This window comes from Diachasma alloeum, unplaced genomic scaffold (genome assembly GCF_001412515.2).
Source record: "Diachasma alloeum isolate Michigan unplaced genomic scaffold, Dall2.0 Dall_scaffold_00192, whole genome shotgun sequence".
Classification (NCBI taxonomy): domain Eukaryota; kingdom Metazoa; phylum Arthropoda; class Insecta; order Hymenoptera; family Braconidae; genus Diachasma; species Diachasma alloeum.
In genome coordinates this window covers 160,664-181,411 of record NW_021680357.1, presented here as the reverse complement: position 1 = coordinate 181,411, position 20,748 = coordinate 160,664, and the positions used below count along the sequence as shown (strand labels likewise).

The window sequence follows — 20,748 nt, the reverse complement described above, 5'->3', positions numbered from 1 at the left end:
GGGGTCGGGGTAAATATGCAAATCTATTTTTATAAAGACATTGTTCAGTATTTTAGGCTTAATCTTAAGCCACAATTGATAAATGAACATTAAACATTGGAACAGACTAGTCTTTATATCAAGAATTGCGGTTTTTCTTTTCTAATGAATCACCCGGTTCATGAAAAATCTACACACATCATTCAATCGATAAATCAAAGAATAAAAAATAAAAGTCAATTGAATACTGGGAAGAAACTCAAATTCGACGAAAGGTATAAAAACGAATCCTCACTACTCATTCATCAACACCAAATTGACTCTAATTAAAAAAAAAATTTCATCATCACGATTTATCAATGAAACACGAGAGATTCGTGGACTACCCTCCCTGTGAGCCGTCGAGTATCGAGCTTCTTCTTAGCTCAAAAATATATTAAATTGAAAAAAAAAAATAAAAACAAATACAATAATAAAGAAACAAAAAATAATAAAAAAAATTAAACTTTTCAACATCATTCTCACCTATTTCAAACACTTATCTCGTCATTATCTCACTTCACTTCTAATCCACAACACGGTCTCAGAAATGAAGAGAATACGCGTTAAAAATTTCGCATTGCAATTCATTCCCTATTTGAATAGTCATCACCTTAATTCAAAAATTTTCTTAAATATCTAGAGACTTTGCGATACAGTGAATTTTTTTCCCGCTAATACAGAGGCGATGAAGCGTGATATCATCCTTTAGTACGCACTTGCTTCGTCCCTCGTATTATCTTTGATTGAAAAAAAAAAAAACATAAAGTCATCAGTTATTCACTCCGAATAATTCTGTCGTGTTCAACGTCTCAATGACCCCCCGAGGATGTCAGGATTAGTCAGTGTGTTCCAGCCTCTCTAAATCAGTGGAAGAGGGTGAGGAAAGTGTTGCACTGTCTCACACAATTTGCTTCAAAATTCATCGCTTCCCTTTTCCCAACTTGTCACTTGCCTCCTGGTGACAATCGATGACACTCGAGTGCAACTGATCGTCATCGAAGGGTCGTTAATTGTCATTCCACTTACGTTCATCTTTCATTCATCATTTTGCAACCCCCAGGCTTCGCAAACAGCCGAGGAAGCCTCGCTGAGTCATAATTATCAGTTTGTCTTCATCTTTTCGTCGAGTAAACGGTTAATTTAGAGAGTAGTAAAGGTGTGGAGTAGCAAGAATTAGATTAGCGATAAGATTCAGTAGTAAATAGTGACGAATAGACGGTATAGATAGTGGTAGATAGTTAAACGGTAGGGGGAGAGGGGGGTTCTGGGTAATAGAGGCTGGGTTGACAGTTAATTAGCTAAGGGCCGCGACGATCATTAGGTGCGATGCAGCTGGGGTTAACACCAGCGAAATGGTACGGCTCGTGGTCTATCTGCGCCTTCTTTGACCAGGGGCTTGTGGAACTCTCGACCGGGCCGGGAGTGAATTGTTGCCCAGCAGTGTTCACAGTAGTACTGAAATCAGTAAGTGTTTAGTGATTATTTTTCGGGATTTTTTAGAGCCTAGTTTGGGGGGTCACTCTGGAGGGAGACAACGAGTGAGCGATAAATTAATAGATCTGAAATGTCCCGGGCCGTTTACCATTCATGCATTTCTTGATTGTAAATAGTTGGAACACCTGAGAGTAATCCACGAATTGATTGAAAGTAACGAAATTAGAATCTAAGGAAAAGCAATACTACTGGGTAAACAAAAATGACATTGAACTAATGTTGAATTGAAACTTCCTGTTTGAGAAGGTAAACCCACTGGAGGTTAATACTTCAATAAAAAACAAGTTTGGGGTAAATTCAGTAGCGAAAAGGTCAAACTGTTTAAGTCAATTTAGTCTTTAGTTGAGTTTTCAAGAAATATTTCTGAGTTTAAAGGAGATAGCGAAATTTTCATAATAACCTTTTTTGTGGAACAAATTAAGTGCTACTAAAAAGGTTATGAGAAAAATTTTGATATCTCCCCTAGATTTCGAGATATTCATTGAAAACTGGCCAATAGCCAAAATCAACTGAAACCGTCTGACCACTTCGCTACTGCATTGCCTACACTGACGGAAAAACGACAAAGTTCTCAAACAAGTCTTACTTGTGCCAAGAAAATATTTTTTTGAAAATTATCAAAAAGGATTTTTTTTGTGCCAAACATGCAGAAAGTGCGCCGGAATGAGAAATTTTTGTCGCAAAAATAGATTTAGTAGTTCAGTGGACACTACACTTCTCAAGAACTGCACCGGGGGTTTCAGACAAAATTTTTCAAGTGTGACGACGAGAAAATTTTCTACAAAACTTACCTGAAGGCAGGTTACATTTGCACAGAAGAAGGGAGCAAATTTGCCACCGCAACGTTGTCCCTGACACTCGTCGCACATTTGATCATCAAGAACGTAGGGTTTCACCTCGACCTGTGAAGAAAGAATCAAAAGTTAATAGACTCGATCTAACGCAAACTGAAAATGGGATGAGACAGTAAAAAAAAATTTGAAAATTCGAGCCGAGGAATTTCTACAGAAAACGTCTCAATAAAATAAGTCCCACAGAAAAATCCAATTCCATTCATTTTTTTTCTACAGAATATGTTCCGTTGAACATTTCTACTGCAAAACAACGCATAGATAAGCTGTAAAGATAATAATGAATAATTCTTCAATAGAATTATGTACCGAATTCGCTATTTTCTTCTATGAATTTATTTCACACGTGAAAATAGAAAATTCAAAATTCCAAAATTGGAAACTTCAGTTGAAAATTGTCAAGATTTAGTGGAAATCAATCCTTACCCTTTTGTCAATATCACCGTGCTGCAACTGTACAAATCTCGCCGAGATGGCACTGATGTAACTCTGTTGGTTGCTGAAAGCAACGCGTCCAGCCCCTTTGGGATACTTGAGCTCTGGATCGGTATCAATTCCAGCGTAACAAACACCACCATAAAGCCGATCCATTATCATGGCAAGCTCGACAGCTTTTAATGGCCGTGGTACACCACCGACAAACACCGTTTTTCGTGGATCGAGTGTCATCGATGCATCAAGAACAAAGTCAGCATCGCTCAAACGCCAAGGACGTATCTGCACTGGTTTGTCCTTGATTGTTGGTGAACTCACGCACAAGTAGAGCTTGTCATCGTCCTGAATGCATGCGTCAATCAACTGTTGCACTGAGCTCTCGTCCTGGAACGAAATTCAAATATTAATTCGATTGGGCAAATTGTGGAGCATTCAAACTTTGTTTCGTCATTCAAACATTCAGATTCTGTTGATTGTGGAATTATTTCGATACGATTCAGATTCGATATTCCTTTTTTCAATTAATTGTTTATGATCATTCTCATTGTAAAAAGCAATACGACCGATGAGAATCGTGTGTCCCAATTCATCAGCTGTTAAATTTTCATATTACAATAAATGATTTGCTCATGGTCTAATTTCTAGGCTCACTGAATAAGATTTTAATCATAATTACAATTCAATTCCTTCTAGAACACACTTTAGAGTGTGAATTTCTGGAATTCAATGTTTGTTGATACTCTGGTAAAAGTGCGTGCCCATACTGTTATCAATTTTTAGTTAGTTCACACGGTAATTCAATTAATCTGTTGTTCATCTCATCAATATAATTCCGTGCTTAGAATATTGTCATCTCGTGTTTTCAGCACCAAATTAAAAATTAAAACTTCATTTGGAATATTGAGTCACAGCTTCTTTTTATTCATATCAGAAATTTTGTATTTGGATATTAATATTATTTGTTCAATGTGAAAAAATCGATCGTCATTTTCACTATATTGCATTCAGATTCTCCTATCCTTAACGTCAAAATGTGAGATAATCTCATAATTCTAGATATTAATTCTAATCAACTTTGTTCGAAGAAAACCTGAGTAAACGCAATATTAAAAAAGTAGAATTATTCTATTTTCCTCTGACCTAAATGGGTTGGACAATTATGATTCGTTTATTCATGTTTATGCTCGTTTACAAAAATGAACGATTTGAATATTTCAGTTTTCTCAAATGAGTTGTAAAACCCATTCGTCGATTTTTAAAGGAGTTAATTTAAAAGAACATATCAATAAACACAAAAGAAGGTTTATTTTGAGACTTGTGATCTCAAACTGAGACTTTCAAAAATCTCAACTTCAGAATTTCAGGATTCAAATTAAAATTTTTGAAAATCTTATTTGAAGACCTTTGAAGTTTTAAATTAAAGTATAATTTTTTTGGGTGAAAACTTGCCAAAAAATAGTGAATATGAAAATAAAAATCATCTCCCCAGATGTCCCTAAAAACAATGACATTAAGATGAAATTTAGATTTTTAAAAATCTTATTTGAAGACCTTTGAAATTTTAAATTTAAGTATAATTTTTTAGGTGAAAACTTGGCGAAAAATAGTGAATATGAAAATAAAAATCATTTCCCCAGATGTCCCTAAAAACAATGACATTAAGATGAAATTGAGATTTTTAAAAATCTTATTTGAAGACCTTTGAAGTTTTAAATTAAAGTATAATTTTTTTGGGTGAAAACTTGACAAAAAATAGTGAATATGAAAATAAAAATCATTTCCCCAGATGTCCCTAAAAATAATGACATTAAGATGAAATTGAGATTTTTAAAAATCTTATTTGAAGACCTTTGAAATTTTAAATTAAAGTATAATTTTTTGGATGAAAACAACTAAAAATAGTGAATATGAAAATGAAAATCATTTCCCCAGATGTCCCTAAAAATAATGACATTAAGATGAAATTGAGATTTTTAAAAATCTTATTTGAAGACCTTTGAAATTTTAAATTAAAGTTTTATTTTTTGGGTGAAAATTTGGCGAAAAATAGTGAATATGAAAATAAAAATCATCTCCCCAGATACCCCCAAGAATAATGACATTAAGATGAAATTGAGATTTTTAAAAATCTTATTTGAAGACCTTTGAAATTTTAAATTAAAGTTTTATTTTTTGGGTGAAAACTTGGCGAAAAATAGTGAATATGAAAATAAAAATCATCTCCCCAGATGTCCCTAAAAATAATGACATTAAGATGAAATTGAGATTTTTAAAAATCTTATTTGAAGACCTTTGAAATTTTAAATTAAAGTTTTATTTTTTGGGTGAAAACTTGGCGAAAAATAGTGAATATGAAAATAAAAATCATCTCCCCAGATGTCCCTAAAAATAATGACATTAAGATGAAATTGAGATTTTTAAAAAACTTATTTAAAGACCTTTGAAATCTTCAAATAAAGTATATGTTTTTGGGTCGAAAAATTAACTAAAAATAGTGAATGTGAAAATAATAATGATTTCCCCAAATGCCCCTAAAAATACTGGTACTCACCTGGAACAGTAAAAAAGCGTATCCCTTGGGCGGAAAGTACGATTTGCTCTCGGCCTTGTGTGGCCAGTCAACGACCAGCTGCCCAAATCGCCGGAAACTAGCTGTGATTTCGTCTGTGAAAATGGAAAAAAAAACAAGTTTTCAAAAAAAATCGTAGATTTGTTTCGCTTCTGGGATTCCGTTTCGTTCCACTGATTACGTAGAACACTGCACTATCATTAAAATAAGAGAGACTCATCGTCATACCTTCGTCGATGTCCGGTGGTAGACCGCCAACAAAGACCTTCCGAGAGAAGCGCTCACCGGTTTCACTGCCCTGGCTGTGGGGGCTGCTGCGGCTCGGTGACGATAAGGGCGCATTCTGCGGTGCATTCATGCCACCGCTCACACCAACACCAACCCCCACACCAACGCCTACACCGTCAAGCTGTCCTGGTGCATTTGGATCCTCAAGGAGGGTTCCACCTTGCTCCTCGAGACCCGGGAAGAACGGTGATTTGCCTGGAACGAAAAATCAATTCATTTATTAATTAACGTGATAACACAAATGCAAGGTAATTTTAAAAAAATAATGGGCAAGAAAAATTGATATTTGATTCTTTAACTAAAGAATTCAAATTGAAGAAACAATTTTTTCAGTTGGAAGTGTTTTTTTAAAGTTATTATATCGATTATTATTTTATAATTAGATTTATAATTTTTCAAGGATCTTCATAACTCATTGAATTTTTGATGAAATGAGGTTTTTTTGGAAATTTCAATTCTTTTCATTCGTGACGAATCTAAATTGCAATTAATTAATAGTTTGGTTTCTGAGGTATGAATATTCAAAGAAAAAGGTCTATTTGGCCCCAGTCATCTCTAAAAAATTTTTAGATGTCGAAAAAGGGAGAAATCGACAAATCTGTTAATTAGTTTAATTGAATAAATTTGAGAATAATATGTACAATATTACTGGACATGAAAAATTGGCATGAAATCCTTCAACTGAAGAATTAAAATAGAAGAAACGATTTAATTCATTTGGAATTGTCTTTTCGCGTTATTATATAATTTATTTTTTCCATAGGGGCTTTTTAAAAAATCTGAATAACTCATAAAATTTTTTTTTAAATGAGCTGATTGTTTAAAAAGTGTAATTCTTTCCTTTTGTGATGAGTCTAGACTGTACACTCAACCGATCCATTCCTTTCTGAGTTTCGAACATTCAAACAAAAGTCCATTTTGCCCCACCCACCCATAAAAAAATTCTACATGTCTAAAAAGGATGAAAATCAACAAATTTATTAATTAGTTTAATGAAATAAATTTAAGTAACTGAAAAAATACATGAAAAATTGACATTTAATTCTCTAACTCAAGAATTGAAATAGAAGACTCGATTTTTGTCATTTGGAATTGTTTTTTCACGTTATTATATCGTATTTTTCCAGGGGGGGCGAGTGGAGCAAACCGCACACTAATAACTTTGTAAAAAATCTCAATTCATTGAATTTCTGACGAAATTAAATAATTTTTTTTTAGAAAACACAATGTTTTCCCTTTGTGATTGACCTACACATGTCCAAAAAAGATAAAAATCAACAAATTTATTAATTAGTTTAATGAAATAAACTCAACGACTGAAAAAAATACATGAAAAATGGACATTTAATTCTCTAACTGAAGAACTGAAATAGAAGACTAGGTTTTTGTCATTTGGAATTGTTTTTTCATGTCATTATATCGTATTTTTCTAGGGGGGGCGAGTGGAGCAAACCGCACCCTAATGAAAAAATCTCAACACTTCATTGAATTTCTGACGTATTTCAATAATTTTTTTTTAGAAAGCACAATTTTTCCCTTTGTGATGAACCTACACATGTCCAAAAAAGATCAAAATCAACAAATCTATTAATTAATTTAATGAAATGAACTCAGCGACTGAAAAAAATACATGAAAAATTGACATTTAATTCTCTAACTGAAGAATTGAAATAGAAGACCCGATTTTTTTCATTTGGAATTGTTATTTCATGTCATTATATCGTATTTTTCCAGGGGGGCGAGTGGGGCAAACCGCACACTAAAAACTTTTTAAAAAATCTTGATAACTCATTGAATTTCTGATAAAATGGGATAATTTTTTTCTCGGGACAGGAAAGTGCAATACTTTCCCTTTGCGATGAGCCCAGACAATTCTCAATTAATCCATTTGTTTCTGAATCCTGAACATGCAAAGAAAGTGTCCATTTTGCCCCACCCGCCCCTAAAAAAATGTCACCATGTCAAAAAAAGGGAAACCAACCGAAACGTTTCCTAATTGGAAATCTCACTCTCCGTACGGAAGCAGCCATTCCAAAACGACTAAAAACTCTGGATTCACCAAATTAACTGATACGTCAATTCACAATGTATTCGTATTCACGAAAAATCGGAGAGCTATTGGCTGTCTGTCTGTTATTGAAATCGTCGTTAAGGGGAACGAGAAAAAAACAGAAGGAACACACATGTACGTGGGGAGGGAACAATATCCGGGGAAACGAGGCGAGTCGAAGAAAGGAGCATCGGGGGTACTCCGAGAAACAGACGATTGCAATCGAGTGAGTGACAAGAGAACGTAGGGGAAGGGGTGGTAGAACGATCCGAAAATTTGTCTGGAATAAATTCAGTCGCGAGTTTTTTTAGCAATCTCCGATTTGTTTCACAAACGAATGGTTCTAGAGGGAAATGTCAGAGAGATTATTTTTGTAGATGAAATTTTCAATGAAAAATGTCGTTCAATATTTTTTGATGAAATAATTACAGAAGACATTATTTAAGAATTTATTGGAGATTAATTATTCGACTGGAACTTTTTTTTTTCATTAATTAATTGTTTAGGTATCTCCGTCTTCGTGATTTATTTTGTGTTATGTTTTGTGTAATTTTCAGTGAAAAATGTCTCTTGACACTTTTCGATAAAATCATTACAGAAGATATTATTTAAGAATTAATTGAAAATTAATTATTCGACCGAAACTTTTTTCTCATTAATTAATTGTTTAGTCATCTCCCTAATGAGTCATTTATTTTGTTTTTTGGATAAAATTTTCAGTGACAAATGTCTCTTGACACTTATCGATAAAATCATTAGAGAATCCCTTATTCAAGAATTAATTGGAGATTAAATATTCGACCGAAGCTTTTTTGTCATTAATTAATTGTTTAGTCATCTCCCTAATGAGTAATTTATTTTGTTTTATGAATGAAATTTCCAGTGAAAAGCGTCTTTTGACACTTATCGACAAAATCATTACAGAATCCCTTATTTGAGAATTAATTTGAGGTTAATTATTCGACCGGAGCTTTTTTGTCATTAATTAATTGTTTAGTTATCTCCCTAATGACTGATTTTAGAATGAAATGTCAGAGGGCTTGTCTGTAGCTGATGCAATTCTCAATAAAAAATGTTTTCTAATATTCTTTACTAAATCCACTCATTATCGGATTATTTTCTTATTCAATAATCAATTTGAGATGAATTATCGGATTTGGGCTATTGCCGCGCTTATTAATTCCTTAATTATCTTCTTAACGAGTGATTTTAGAGCGAAATGTCAGAAGACTTGTTTGTAGCTGATAAAATTCCCAACAAAAAATATCTTATGACATTTTTTGCTAAAACCACTAATCACCCGAATAACTCCCTCTTCATTAATCAATTCAAGATGAATTACTCAACTTGATTCATTTTCGCACCCAAAAACTACTCAATTATCTCCCTAATGAGTGATTTTACCGAAAAATATCAAAAGACATCATTTGTAGCTCATAAAATTTCCAACAAAAAATGTTTTATGACATTTTTTGCTAAAACCACTAATAACCGAAATAATCCTCTCTTCATTAATGAATTCAAGATGAATTATCTAATTCGATCTATTTTCCCGTCCATTACCTGCTCAATTATCTCCCTAACGAATGAATTTAGCGTAAAAAGTCAAAAGAAATTTTTTATAGCGCCTGAAATTTCCCACAAAAAACGTCATTTGACATTTTCCCCTACACCCACTCCTCATGGAGATAAACCGCTATTCAACTAGAACTGACGCATCAACTTGATGTGTTCCGTCTCCCCACTCCTCCCGCCGCGCTCACGTGTGTCTATTTACACCCGCGTTCACAACTAATCGTCATTTCGTCATCAACCCGACCAAGTAATTCCAAAGAACTGATTTCCCTTCCGTCACCGCCACTATTTTCTCCATTTTTTGCAATTCAATCCCGCAAAAATCAACCGCTCGTACCTCTCGTCCGCACTGGAAACACTTGTCTGCAGCTGCACATGTCGATCGTTTAGTTGAAAAAAATTTAATCCCTTTGATTTCCTCCGAAAAAGCCAACAACAAAGCGCGACTAGCACAGACTAAATTTTCATCCGACTCCAACACGCACAATAAAAGGGGTCAAAATGCGACTGATCGCAACGCGAAATTGAAAAAAAAGGCCGAGTGATCCGGAACCCCCAATCGCCAAACAGACAAGCTCGAGTAGGTGGGGGAGGAGCTAGAGATGACCGAGTGGAGGGGGAAATAGTGTGCAGCCGTCAAATTTTGTCACGGCAACATTGCAGTCGTTCCAAGAACAATCGTTTCCGTGAACTCAATTAAAAAACAAAAAAAATCAGAATAATGAACCCTGAATTTCGCAGTAGTGTAACGGAGACCGGTTGGAGCCGGACGAAATGACGCGAAAGGTTCTCCATTTTTGTACGCAGACTAGGTCTGTGCGCGCGCTTTCGCGCGCGCTTATCTTTTTGTCGTGAAAATGAAGAAATCGAATTTATTAAACTTCATATACTCATAGATGTTTTATAAAGATTGATAATGACTTAAAGAGAATTAAGAGAATGAAGAGAATGAAGAGTGAAACATCAATGAATAATTTTTTATTTTCGATTAATTCGTTTTTTTACTTTTTAAAATAATCTGATTAAAATCTGTAATTGTTGAAAAATGAGGTGAGGGTTATGAATTACTTTCCCAGAAAACTGAAAAAATTTCTTGAATTCTTCGGAAAATTCCAGTTTTCCAGATAATCGTAACTCTTCAAAGATTTTTCTCGAATTATTTGGGAAACCGAAGAATTTTCATGAACTTTACAGAGTTTAGAATTTATGTATGAAAATCTGAGAAGCGAGAATTGATCATTTGCGCGTATGATAAATATGAAAAAATTAAAATTTTGGAAGTGAAGAATAATTTGTGTTAAAAAAATTTAGAAATACTATGTTTTTTTCTCATGATCAACAATTAGACAATTTAGATATGTTTTGACATAAAGATAAACTTCACACATGAAAAAATGAAAAATACGACGCAGAAAAAAATNAGGGGGAAATAGTGTGCAGCCGTCAAATTTTGTCACGGCAACATTGCAGTCGTTCCAAGAACAATCGTTTCCGTGAACTCAATTAAAAAACAAAAAAAATCAGAATAATGAACCCTGAATTTCGCAGTAGTGTAACGGAGACCGGTTGGAGCCGGACGAAATGACGCGAAAGGTTCTCCATTTTTGTACGCAGACTAGGTCTGTGCGCGCGCTTTCGCGCGCGCTTATCTTTTTGTCGTGAAAATGAAGAAATCGAATTTATTAAACTTCATATACTCATAGATGTTTTATAAAGATTGATAATGACTTAAAGAGAATTAAGAGAATGAAGAGAATGAAGAGTGAAACATCAATGAATAATTTTTTATTTTCGATTAATTCGTTTTTTTACTTTTTAAAATAATCTGATTAAAATCTGTAATTGTTGAAAAATGAGGTGAGGGTTATGAATTACTTTCCCAGAAAACTGAAAAAATTTCTTGAATTCTTCGGAAAATTCCAGTTTTCCAGATAATCGTAACTCTTCAAAGATTTTTCTCGAATTATTTGGGAAACCGAAGAATTTTCATGAACTTTACAGAGTTTAGAATTTATGTATGAAAATCTGAGAAGCGAGAATTGATCATTTGCGCGTATGATAAATATGAAAAAATTAAAATTTTGGAAGTGAAGAATAATTTGTGTTAAAAAAATTTAGAAATACTATGTTTTTTTCTCATGATCAACAATTAGACAATTTAGATATGTTTTGACATAAAGATAAACTTCACACATGAAAAAATGAAAAATACGACGCAGAAAAAAATCTTACCATTTGAAGAATTTGAAAATACCGGGGATTTTTTTCAGCGACTACTTCACGTGACCAATTAACCAATAAAAATTGATGATTAGCGGTCAGGCAGTTTCGAGATATTTCGATATAAAACAACTTCACGTTTCTTTCAGCTTTAGTAAATAAAAAAGGAAGGAAAATGAAAATAAATCCGCAAAATGTGGGAGGAAAATTCGAGTTCGCGAGGTTGGCGATAACAACGGTGGAGTCGCGAGTTGAGAAAACAACGGGGAGAAAGCCTCATTTCTTTTATTTTCATTCCGCTTTGTTTATTCGGCTCTTGGTCTATTTTTCTCGGTTTCAGCGGCTCGTTTGTCTATCCCTCGTTGTCTACCGCGAGGAGAGGTGTCTCCGTAGCCATTAGTCTACTGAGATTGAGACAACGGTTGCGAAAAATTATTTTGGTCATTCGTTGCGTCCAAACCAAGACTGAGAAAAAATTACTTTTATGCATTTACTTGTGGCAAGTAAATATATTTGGCACAAGCAATTTTTTTTGGCAGTGTCTATTCACACGCTCCACGGTAACTTCTACCGTCGATATACGGGACGTTTTCCCGTGGATTCAAGGTAATTTCTACCGTGGATATATGGGAGATCGTGAACCCTCAACTTGTACTTCTCAAATTAAATCTAGACAATAAACTAGACACATCGAATCAATTGATAAGTGATATGCAGATAGTTGACTAGTAAATAATTTTCTCAAGATGTTAATTCGTTGAATACGAATATCAGTCTAGATTAACGCAAATAAAAAATGAAATAAATAGTTGACAAATAGTTCACTAAATGCAAATAAATGATGAAATAAATATTTTTTACATTTTATGTGAACGTTTTCTCAACAATATTCATTTTCGAATTTTTTTGAATATCGGTTCTTCCACGATAACTAAAAAAATTTTCTGAATTCATTGAATGATGGCTGAAAAATTTGTTTGGATGCAAAACGAAATCGTTTTGTAGTGAATCGAATTCAATTCAAGTCATCGTCAAAACTTTGACTCAAAAACATCACCATCTGCCAAAAAATTTTGATAGAAGTGAAAACAGTACTTTTACTTTTGGTCAATTGAGTGGAAAAAAGTACAACAATTATGTTGATGAATTGCTATTATGAGAAACACTCAAATTTTCGCAAAAAAACACACCACTTCGCTCTAGATTGCATATCCTGATGAATATTCATACGTCGGGGGAACTTCATCTGCATATGATGTCACAACATATTCTATGATTTCATCGAATCGTTCATAGACAAGCAACGGGGACCAGCCTAGGCGATTAAATCATGAAATTATTTCCCCAGTAAACGAATGATGTCACAGCGTCAGCTGTCGCTGTATAATTTTTGTGTGTGTACATGCATAAAGGGGGTGCATGTCGAAACGCTTAACGCAAAAGGCAAATCAATAGTTTCAGTTTCGCATAGACCAGCTGTTTTATTTTCATCCCTTTTCCCCGTCAACTGACCAGGTTCCATCACTGCATGAGAACAATTCGAATACTACGAATTCTGATATTCACCCACCTTACCAAAGTCGAATATTTTTAAAACAATTGAACAACAAATGTATCAAAATAATAGACAAATTCTTAGTAAAATGTGATCTTAATATATAGTAAACAAATACCGAATCTCAACATCAACACCAAGAACCAAAAATATTTGTATAACGTAAAACACACCTGATGTTCATACATGTATATATGTATATATAAATATACATTTACTTTTACAGCTTTATAAACCTGTAGGTTTCCGCAAGCTTAAATAAAAAAAAAAAAAATTCTGATATTAAACTCGTGAACTCAATTGAATGCTTTATTGTTAGGAATAGACGATATTTTAAAAAACATCGATGTTGTGAATCAATTTATCAGGAAAAAATATCAATTAGGTAAAAAGTCAATGTTTTGCTCATTACACAGGAGGAAAAACAAATTTTTTTTCTATAAATTTTTTTTTCTTCTCGAGGAACTTACGTTTCTATAATAAGTACTGCTGGAGAATTAAATTTTGAATCTCAAAACAGGGTTTTTGATTAATTGAAGAAAATATATTGAATATTTTCCGTTAGCTGCAATAACTGTTAAAAAAATTTATTTGAAATGAATTGAATTTTTTTTTTCCATTTAAAAAACCATTAGACGACTAGACTTTGTTGACTTATCATTTATAACAGACATAGTGTGGCAAATAATTACTTCTGATTGCGGATAAATTATTATTTTGTTTATTCGTATCAATTAAAATTATTCTTCGAAAAAAAAAAGAAAAATTTTGTAAGCTTGGTCAGAAACATCGATGTTTGCGCATGAAAGATCGATGTTTTCTTTAAATCGACAAACATCGCCCATCCCTATCTATTGTACAAATGGAAACGAGAGGAAAGTATGGAGAGAATTAGTTTCAATATGGAAACTGATAAGGAAACTTCGCCACTTTAGGTGCAAAACTGCAATAGAGTTTTCCCCTAATGAATTGCTTTCTTTTAAGGAAATTGCGAGGGAGATCACCATCTCGATGAGTGCAATTTAAATGTTTTCCTTTTGGATATTTGAGAAAATGTGGGAAGGATTCAGCGAGTGTTTTGCTAATGAATTGCTCGCCGATAAAAAGCCCGTTGATGACTTTTCATTGAATTCGGAAGTGAAAGGGTGAGACATGACAGAACAAGTGGATTTTACAGATTTTTTTAGTTGAATAGACACCCAATGGATAATTATGAAATACGAGATTCATTTTTTTTTCATTCACAAAATCTGAGAACTCTCTAGAAAATTGAATAATTTATACATTAATTCGAATGAAAAAAATTAAAATAAAATAAAAATTTCAACACATTTTTATTTTTTTATTTTTTTTTAATTGAATTTTTTTATTACATTTAACTCGAATTTAAAAAAAACAGACATTTCATTAGAATTTTCTAAACTGGGGAATTTTTCCTGGGAAACTTCATGAATGCTCTCGCACGCGATCGTTTATCATTTCACGCAGGAAAATTTCTACTGAACTTTCTATTAGATTTCTATTAGTTTTTGGCCGAAAATACTCTGTAGAAAAAGTCAATACAATTCGATTTTTCTACATAACTTATTCCATTGCGATATTTTCCATAGAATTTCCTTGACTCAAATTTTCCAAGTTTTATTGTTTGATTTTCTTGATGAAAAGAAGAGGAATGGAAATTAAGGCACCTCATGGAAGTTGGACTCCACCTATGACTTCCATTGAAGAGACCATTGCGATTAATTTTTTTAACGTTCGAAAAGTTAGTTTTATGTTCCGCTGTCAGTCGAAATAAAATACCGAATTTTCCTTGACCATGAAAAAAACACATTTACCGACACCGGCTAAACATCCTTACGGCAACTCATGGAAGTACATGATGAACAAAAATTCAAGAAGGAAGAATTAATCAATTTCGCACACGATAAATAAGAAAATTGACAATTATGATGGAAAAAATCATTCNTATTGCGATTAATTTTTTTAACGTTCGAAAAGTTAGTTTTATGTTCCGCTGTCAGTCGAAAAAAAATACCGAATTTTCCTTGACCATGAAAAAAACACATTTACCGACACCGGCTAAACATCCTTACGGCAACTCATGGAAGTACACGATGAACAAAAATTCAAGAAGGAAGAATTAATCAATTTCGCACACGATAAATAAGAAAATTGACAATTATGATGGAAAAAATCATTCGTCAATTTGAACAATTTGAAAAGCCCGCGCGCTTGTAGCGACCAACTTCACGTGGCTCCCTGTCCAATCAGAACGGAGGATTATCGGTCGGACAGTTTCGATATAATATTTCGATATAAAACAACTTTCCAAAACGTTGTACTTCCCGAGATAGGATTACGACGCCATTTCACGTCAGTACACCCGATGCATCATCTCAAGTTGGACTCCACCTATGACTTCCATCGAANAGAACGGAGGATTATCGGTCGGGCAGTTTCGATATAATATTTCGATATAAAACAACTTTCCAAAACGTTGCACTTCCGAGATAGGATTACGACGCCATTTCACGTCAGTACACCCGATGCATCATCTCAAGTTGGACTCCACCTATGACTTCCATCGAAGAGACCATTGCGATTAATTTTTTTAACGTTCGAAAAGTTAGTTTTATGTTCCGCTGTCAGTCGAAAAAAAATACCGAATTTTCCTTGACCATGAAAAAAACACATTTACCGACACCGGCTAAACATCCTTACGGCAACTCATGGAAGTACACGATGAACAAAAATTCAAGAAGGAAGAATTAATCAATTTCGCACACGATAAATAAGAAAATTGACAATTATGATGGAAAAAATCATTCGTCAATTTGAACAATTTGAAAAGCCCGCGCGCTTGTAGCGACCAACTTCACGTGGCTCCCTGTCCAATCAGAACGGAGGATTATCGGTCGGACAGTTTCGATATAATATTTCGATATAAAACAACTTTCCAAAACGTTGTACTTCCCGAGGTAGGATTACGACGCCATTTCACGTCAGTACACCCGATGCATCATCTCAAGTTGGACTCCACCTATGACTTCCATCGAACACGATAATAATCGACCGAGATGAAACTTAAACACGTATAACGCTGCACAAGATATACAGTACACGACGGGTTATATCGATTATCCCCGGGTTGAGCTGCACATCCACTGTTTCCCTGGCTAACGTACACGGCGTTCTCGATTCGCAATCAATCATGCCGATAATCGCAACCTCCGTGGAGAGCTTTACCCGGGGATTTTCACGGCCATCCCTCTTGCTCAACTAAGCGTACGCTTCCGCTTGCAGCGAAGAATGGATATCTCAAGCCGCAAAAAAAGTTGAAAAAGAACGAGATAGTCCTTCGAGGAGGCTTTCATAGTACTCTCCATTTTTTTCTCCATCATCTCCATCATCTGGAGTGTTCGATGGATGTTCAAATCTTCATTGAATACTCGCGATAATTGTGAATAGGGGAAACGAAAGTCTTGGCAATTTGGGATGTTAAGGTGGAACTACGTTCGCTGAAAAATACTTCACGAGAAAAATTAGGAAAGAGTGGACGGACAGTGGAGGGTCTTTTATCAGATTCTAGGACTGATTTTTCCCCGGACAAAATTTCCCGGACAAAATCTCCCGGACAAAATCTCCCCGAAAAAGAATTTCCCCGGATAAAATCTCCCTGAAAAAGGAATTTGCGATCAGGAAACCGGATCCGGCCAAAATAAATATAACGATAATGCTCAATTAAAGGGGTTTTTATTACTGAATCGCACAATAGAACACATGAAATTATCGAGTCTTTAGCCTCAATGAAATTACAAAAGAATTAAATTCATACGGATTGTTATTTGCGGAAAATGTACCCCTCAGAAGACTCGTTGAAAGGAATTTTTTCGAGGAAATTTCGCAAAAAGCAATTGTCCGGGGAATTCTTTTTCAGGGAGATTTTGTCCGGGAAATTTTATCCGGGAGATTTTGTCCGGGGAAAAATTGTCCGACTACCCCATTCTATGAAACATGAATAAACGAATCATAATTGTCCAAATCATTTAGGTCAGAGGAAAATAGAATAATTCTACTTTCTTAATATTGCGTTTACTAAGGTTTTCTTCGAACAAAGTTGATTAGAATTAATAGCTAGAATTATGAGATTATCTCACATTTTTGACGTTGAGGATAGGAGAATCTGAATGCAATATAGTGAAAATGATGATCGATTTTTTCACTTTGAACAAATAATATTAATATCCAAATACAAAATTTCTGATATGAATAAAAAGAAGCTGTGACTCAATATTCCAAATGAAGTTTTAATTTTTAATTTGGTGCTGAAAACACGAGATGACAATATTCTAAGCAAGGAATTATATTGATAAGATGAACAACAGATTAATTGAATTACCGTGTGAACTAACTAAAAATTGATAACAGTGTGGGCACGCACTTTTACCAGAGTATCAACAAACATTGAATTCCAGAAATTCACACTCTAAAGTGTGTTCTAGAAGGAATTTAATTGTAATTATGATTAAAATCTTATTCACTGAGCATCGGAATTAGAACATGAGCAAATCCTTTATTGTAATATGAAAATTTAACAGCTGATGAATTGGGAGAAATGATTCTCACCGGTCATATTGCTTTTTGCAATGAGAATGATTATAAACAATTAATTGAAAAAAAGAGTATCAAATCTCACAGAAAAAAGGGCATCAACAGAAATTCCATAGACTGCGTTGAATTCTCAGCACTTTAAACGAAAAATTTGACCGGAAATTTTCAAGTCTGTGGGATATATGCAATCCGGTGCAGACTAACCCGAATAAAAGGGAAATGACGTGAAAAACCTGGCAGATTTGTTTTTTACCGCTCCAATCTCGGGGGTTCATTCCGCTCTCAGATCTAATCTCGTCCCTTTTTCTCTATTTCGTGGGCGGAATTCTCGCAACGAAGGATGACTCCTGGTTTTTCCGAGTGTTTAATTTTCTTTTCTTCCCATCAAACCCCTCGATACGCTCCCCCGGTCGTGGGATCAATCGGTGTTTTTTCTTTTAGCACGTTCTCTTTTTTATGGAAAAAGGGGACGCAGCAGACGAAGTAAATAGAGCAGGAGACGTTGGACTGCTATTTTCGTAAGGTGCGTCAGGGGACAGAGACCGCAGCCTAGGCTGCAGCGTTCATGCTGAGTCATTAAATCGAAGCTCGAAAACACGGTCGGTTTTCTATATATATGAAGAAGACCATTAAATGCGGAATTCACGTCACGATTTATTTCATACCGGGGGGAGGAGAAAATAAATATAAGAAATATATTGAGAAATGGATTTTCCGTGGGGGAGACCCGAACGGAGGGGGTGGAATTGACCTTTCGATTGGGAAAATTTTCAGGGCAGGATGGGGCGAAATGGTTCGGCTTCGATCGTCGATGATTCGTGAACATTGTGTTTCGCCAAAATGTTAATTTCCAAATAAACATGATTTCATAGTGAATACCAGTTATCCCTTCTTGAGATACATTTGACTGGGAGAAATCGAACGTCTCTAGAATTGAAGTTCCTTTCATTTGTCGCAATAATGAGAGTATTTGATTTCTTTCTAGCCAAAAGTCTGCCAACTCCAGAAATTCGTTGGTTTACTCAAAAATCAAAATTATTCTCATGACTAAATACGTTGTTATCTCAATCAACACGATCATACGTTGTTCCAAGTAAATTATAATTGAAGTGAGCATTTCGTATGTCGAATCAGGATGAATATTGTTACGCGGAAAAAGCTTTGAGATTGTAGTAAGATGTCGTTGAGTTGAAAGAAGTTTATATTTCTTGACTAAAAAAATCGCATTAGTTTACAATAACAGAATCACAGATTACGGCAATTCAACACAAACTTGGATATCACAAATTTCGTTCAATGTGATGTACGGAAAGCTCAATTTAAACATCGGCTTCATTCGAGAAAACAACATTCAATTCATTCCTCAATGTAATCATCTCCCAGGTACGAATTTTTGATCAATTCATGAAAGTAGAAAATTTCTCGACAGGAGATTATACTAGGTTAAAAAAAAAACTTTTCCATTTTTGTGGTGAATACATGTGACTCGACGCCAAGAACTGTTTTATTTGATTCAAGTAAATGTATCTCAAGAAGAAATAATTGATATTCACCGGAAGATCTTATTTATTTGAAATTGGTTCAAGTACATAATACGTGTTCCAATAAAGAAACATCTCAATAAAAATATTTTTTTCTATTAATGCATGCGTTAAATCCGTTCTGCGCCCCTCCCCTCCCGCCCGAGAAATTAAAAAAAAATGTGGAGTGAGTTTAGGGAAGGTGTCGGCTTAACGAAATTTTCCGTCGACGAGAGGTGCCTCATCACGCCGTCGACTTCCCTTCCCCGGCGAGAAAATGGGTGTTGGCGGCAGTGGGGGGAGGGGAGGATTAGATACGGTTGAATAAAGACGGGAATATCGTTGAGGGACGTCGCGCCACTGGAGAGGGCTTCTCGCGGATGGCCTGATTAATTATTTCCCCGGTAATTTAGCGAACCCCCGGGATACGACTTCAGCAATGAGAACTTGGCGAGTGACCCTGAAACCGCGGGATAATTGTTCGTTTCTTCAATTTTTTACGGTGGTGCATGGAGAGAAATTCTTTATAAGAATTCTAGGGCTAAGGTAAATGTCCCTACGCTCTAGCTGAAGGGAGCTCCGCGCTAGCACATCATTAGTCCAGTATTTCTATCGAAATGAGTGTGCAGAAGCGGTGTTTTGAATTGGATGAGAAAGTGAAAACTTCTGAATTGGAATTCAATTATATTAATCATGATGAGCATCCCCCATTCGAGCATAAAATATTTTCGAATCAAGTAGATGTTTTCCCATGATTAACATTTCAATGGCATCTTTCTCTCTCATTTTTCCATAGACCACTGGTCAATGATGCCTATAACTTTCCTTGGTAAAGACACTTCCTCAAATGTAAATAATTGTTTCCTCGATCTAAATTAAGATTTTTCCCCTTAACATCGAATTTAATGTGGTTTTCCTGAAAATTACCACTGAGTTATCCACGAAATTTCAATTTTCCTTCGAACAGCGCTTCCCCATCTGCCCTCGTTCGTTCCAGAACCCGAAAAACCACCCAAAAACATGATTATACCCCTAAACCCTTCCGTTCCAGTCATCACATCAAAATAGTATGTGTTTTAGAACATTTAATTTCCTATTTGGTGCAGCTGTTACACGTGGACAGGTTACATGCGTCACATGAAATGGAACATTTAATTCCACGGTAAATGTCATTTGTGAATAAAAAAGGCGTTGATTGCTGCCACTTAAAAACCAATGAGCAACTATTAAAAGCTTCGTCGAATGGGTGTCGAAGAGACTATATTTTTGTTTGAACGACCAATGACAGTTGTGGAACACATTGGTTTCCCCTCAGGACGGCCGCAGAGGGGTCGGGATTTGGATCAATATTACAGGTAGCCCGACACCGTCGCCCACTCGGTTGAGCCCTCGAGCTTTACGGAAAACCCACCAGCAATCGGGTGGCTAGCACGCTGGGAGAAAAAACGACCAATACCACAAAGATAATTTTTTGAGCGGACAAAATGGCATGAATTTTCGAGGATTCCACGATAGATTTCAGACAAGAAATCGGTGCTCTTCGGCGTAAAGTAGTGTGA

General features: G+C 35.0%; 1 protein-coding gene across 1 annotated transcript in view; it reads right to left on the bottom strand.

Annotated features, from left to right (window-relative positions):
• Window positions 1–112: 112 nt before the first annotated feature.
• Window positions 113–20,748, bottom strand: part of LOC107048424 (cytoplasmic polyadenylation element-binding protein 2) — a 158,506-nt gene continuing 137,870 nt past the window's right edge. Inside the window, exons 4-8 of the mRNA XM_015271583.1 lie at window positions 5,599–5,853; window positions 5,353–5,465; window positions 2,793–3,185; window positions 2,307–2,417; window positions 113–1,476 (exon numbers count right to left, since the gene is read on the bottom strand). Coding sequence (XP_015127069.1) covers window positions 1,360–1,476; window positions 2,307–2,417; window positions 2,793–3,185; window positions 5,353–5,465; window positions 5,599–5,853 — 989 coding nt within the window. The 3' untranslated portion in view covers window positions 113–1,359. The remainder of the gene's footprint in view (window positions 1,477–2,306; window positions 2,418–2,792; window positions 3,186–5,352; window positions 5,466–5,598; window positions 5,854–20,748) is intronic.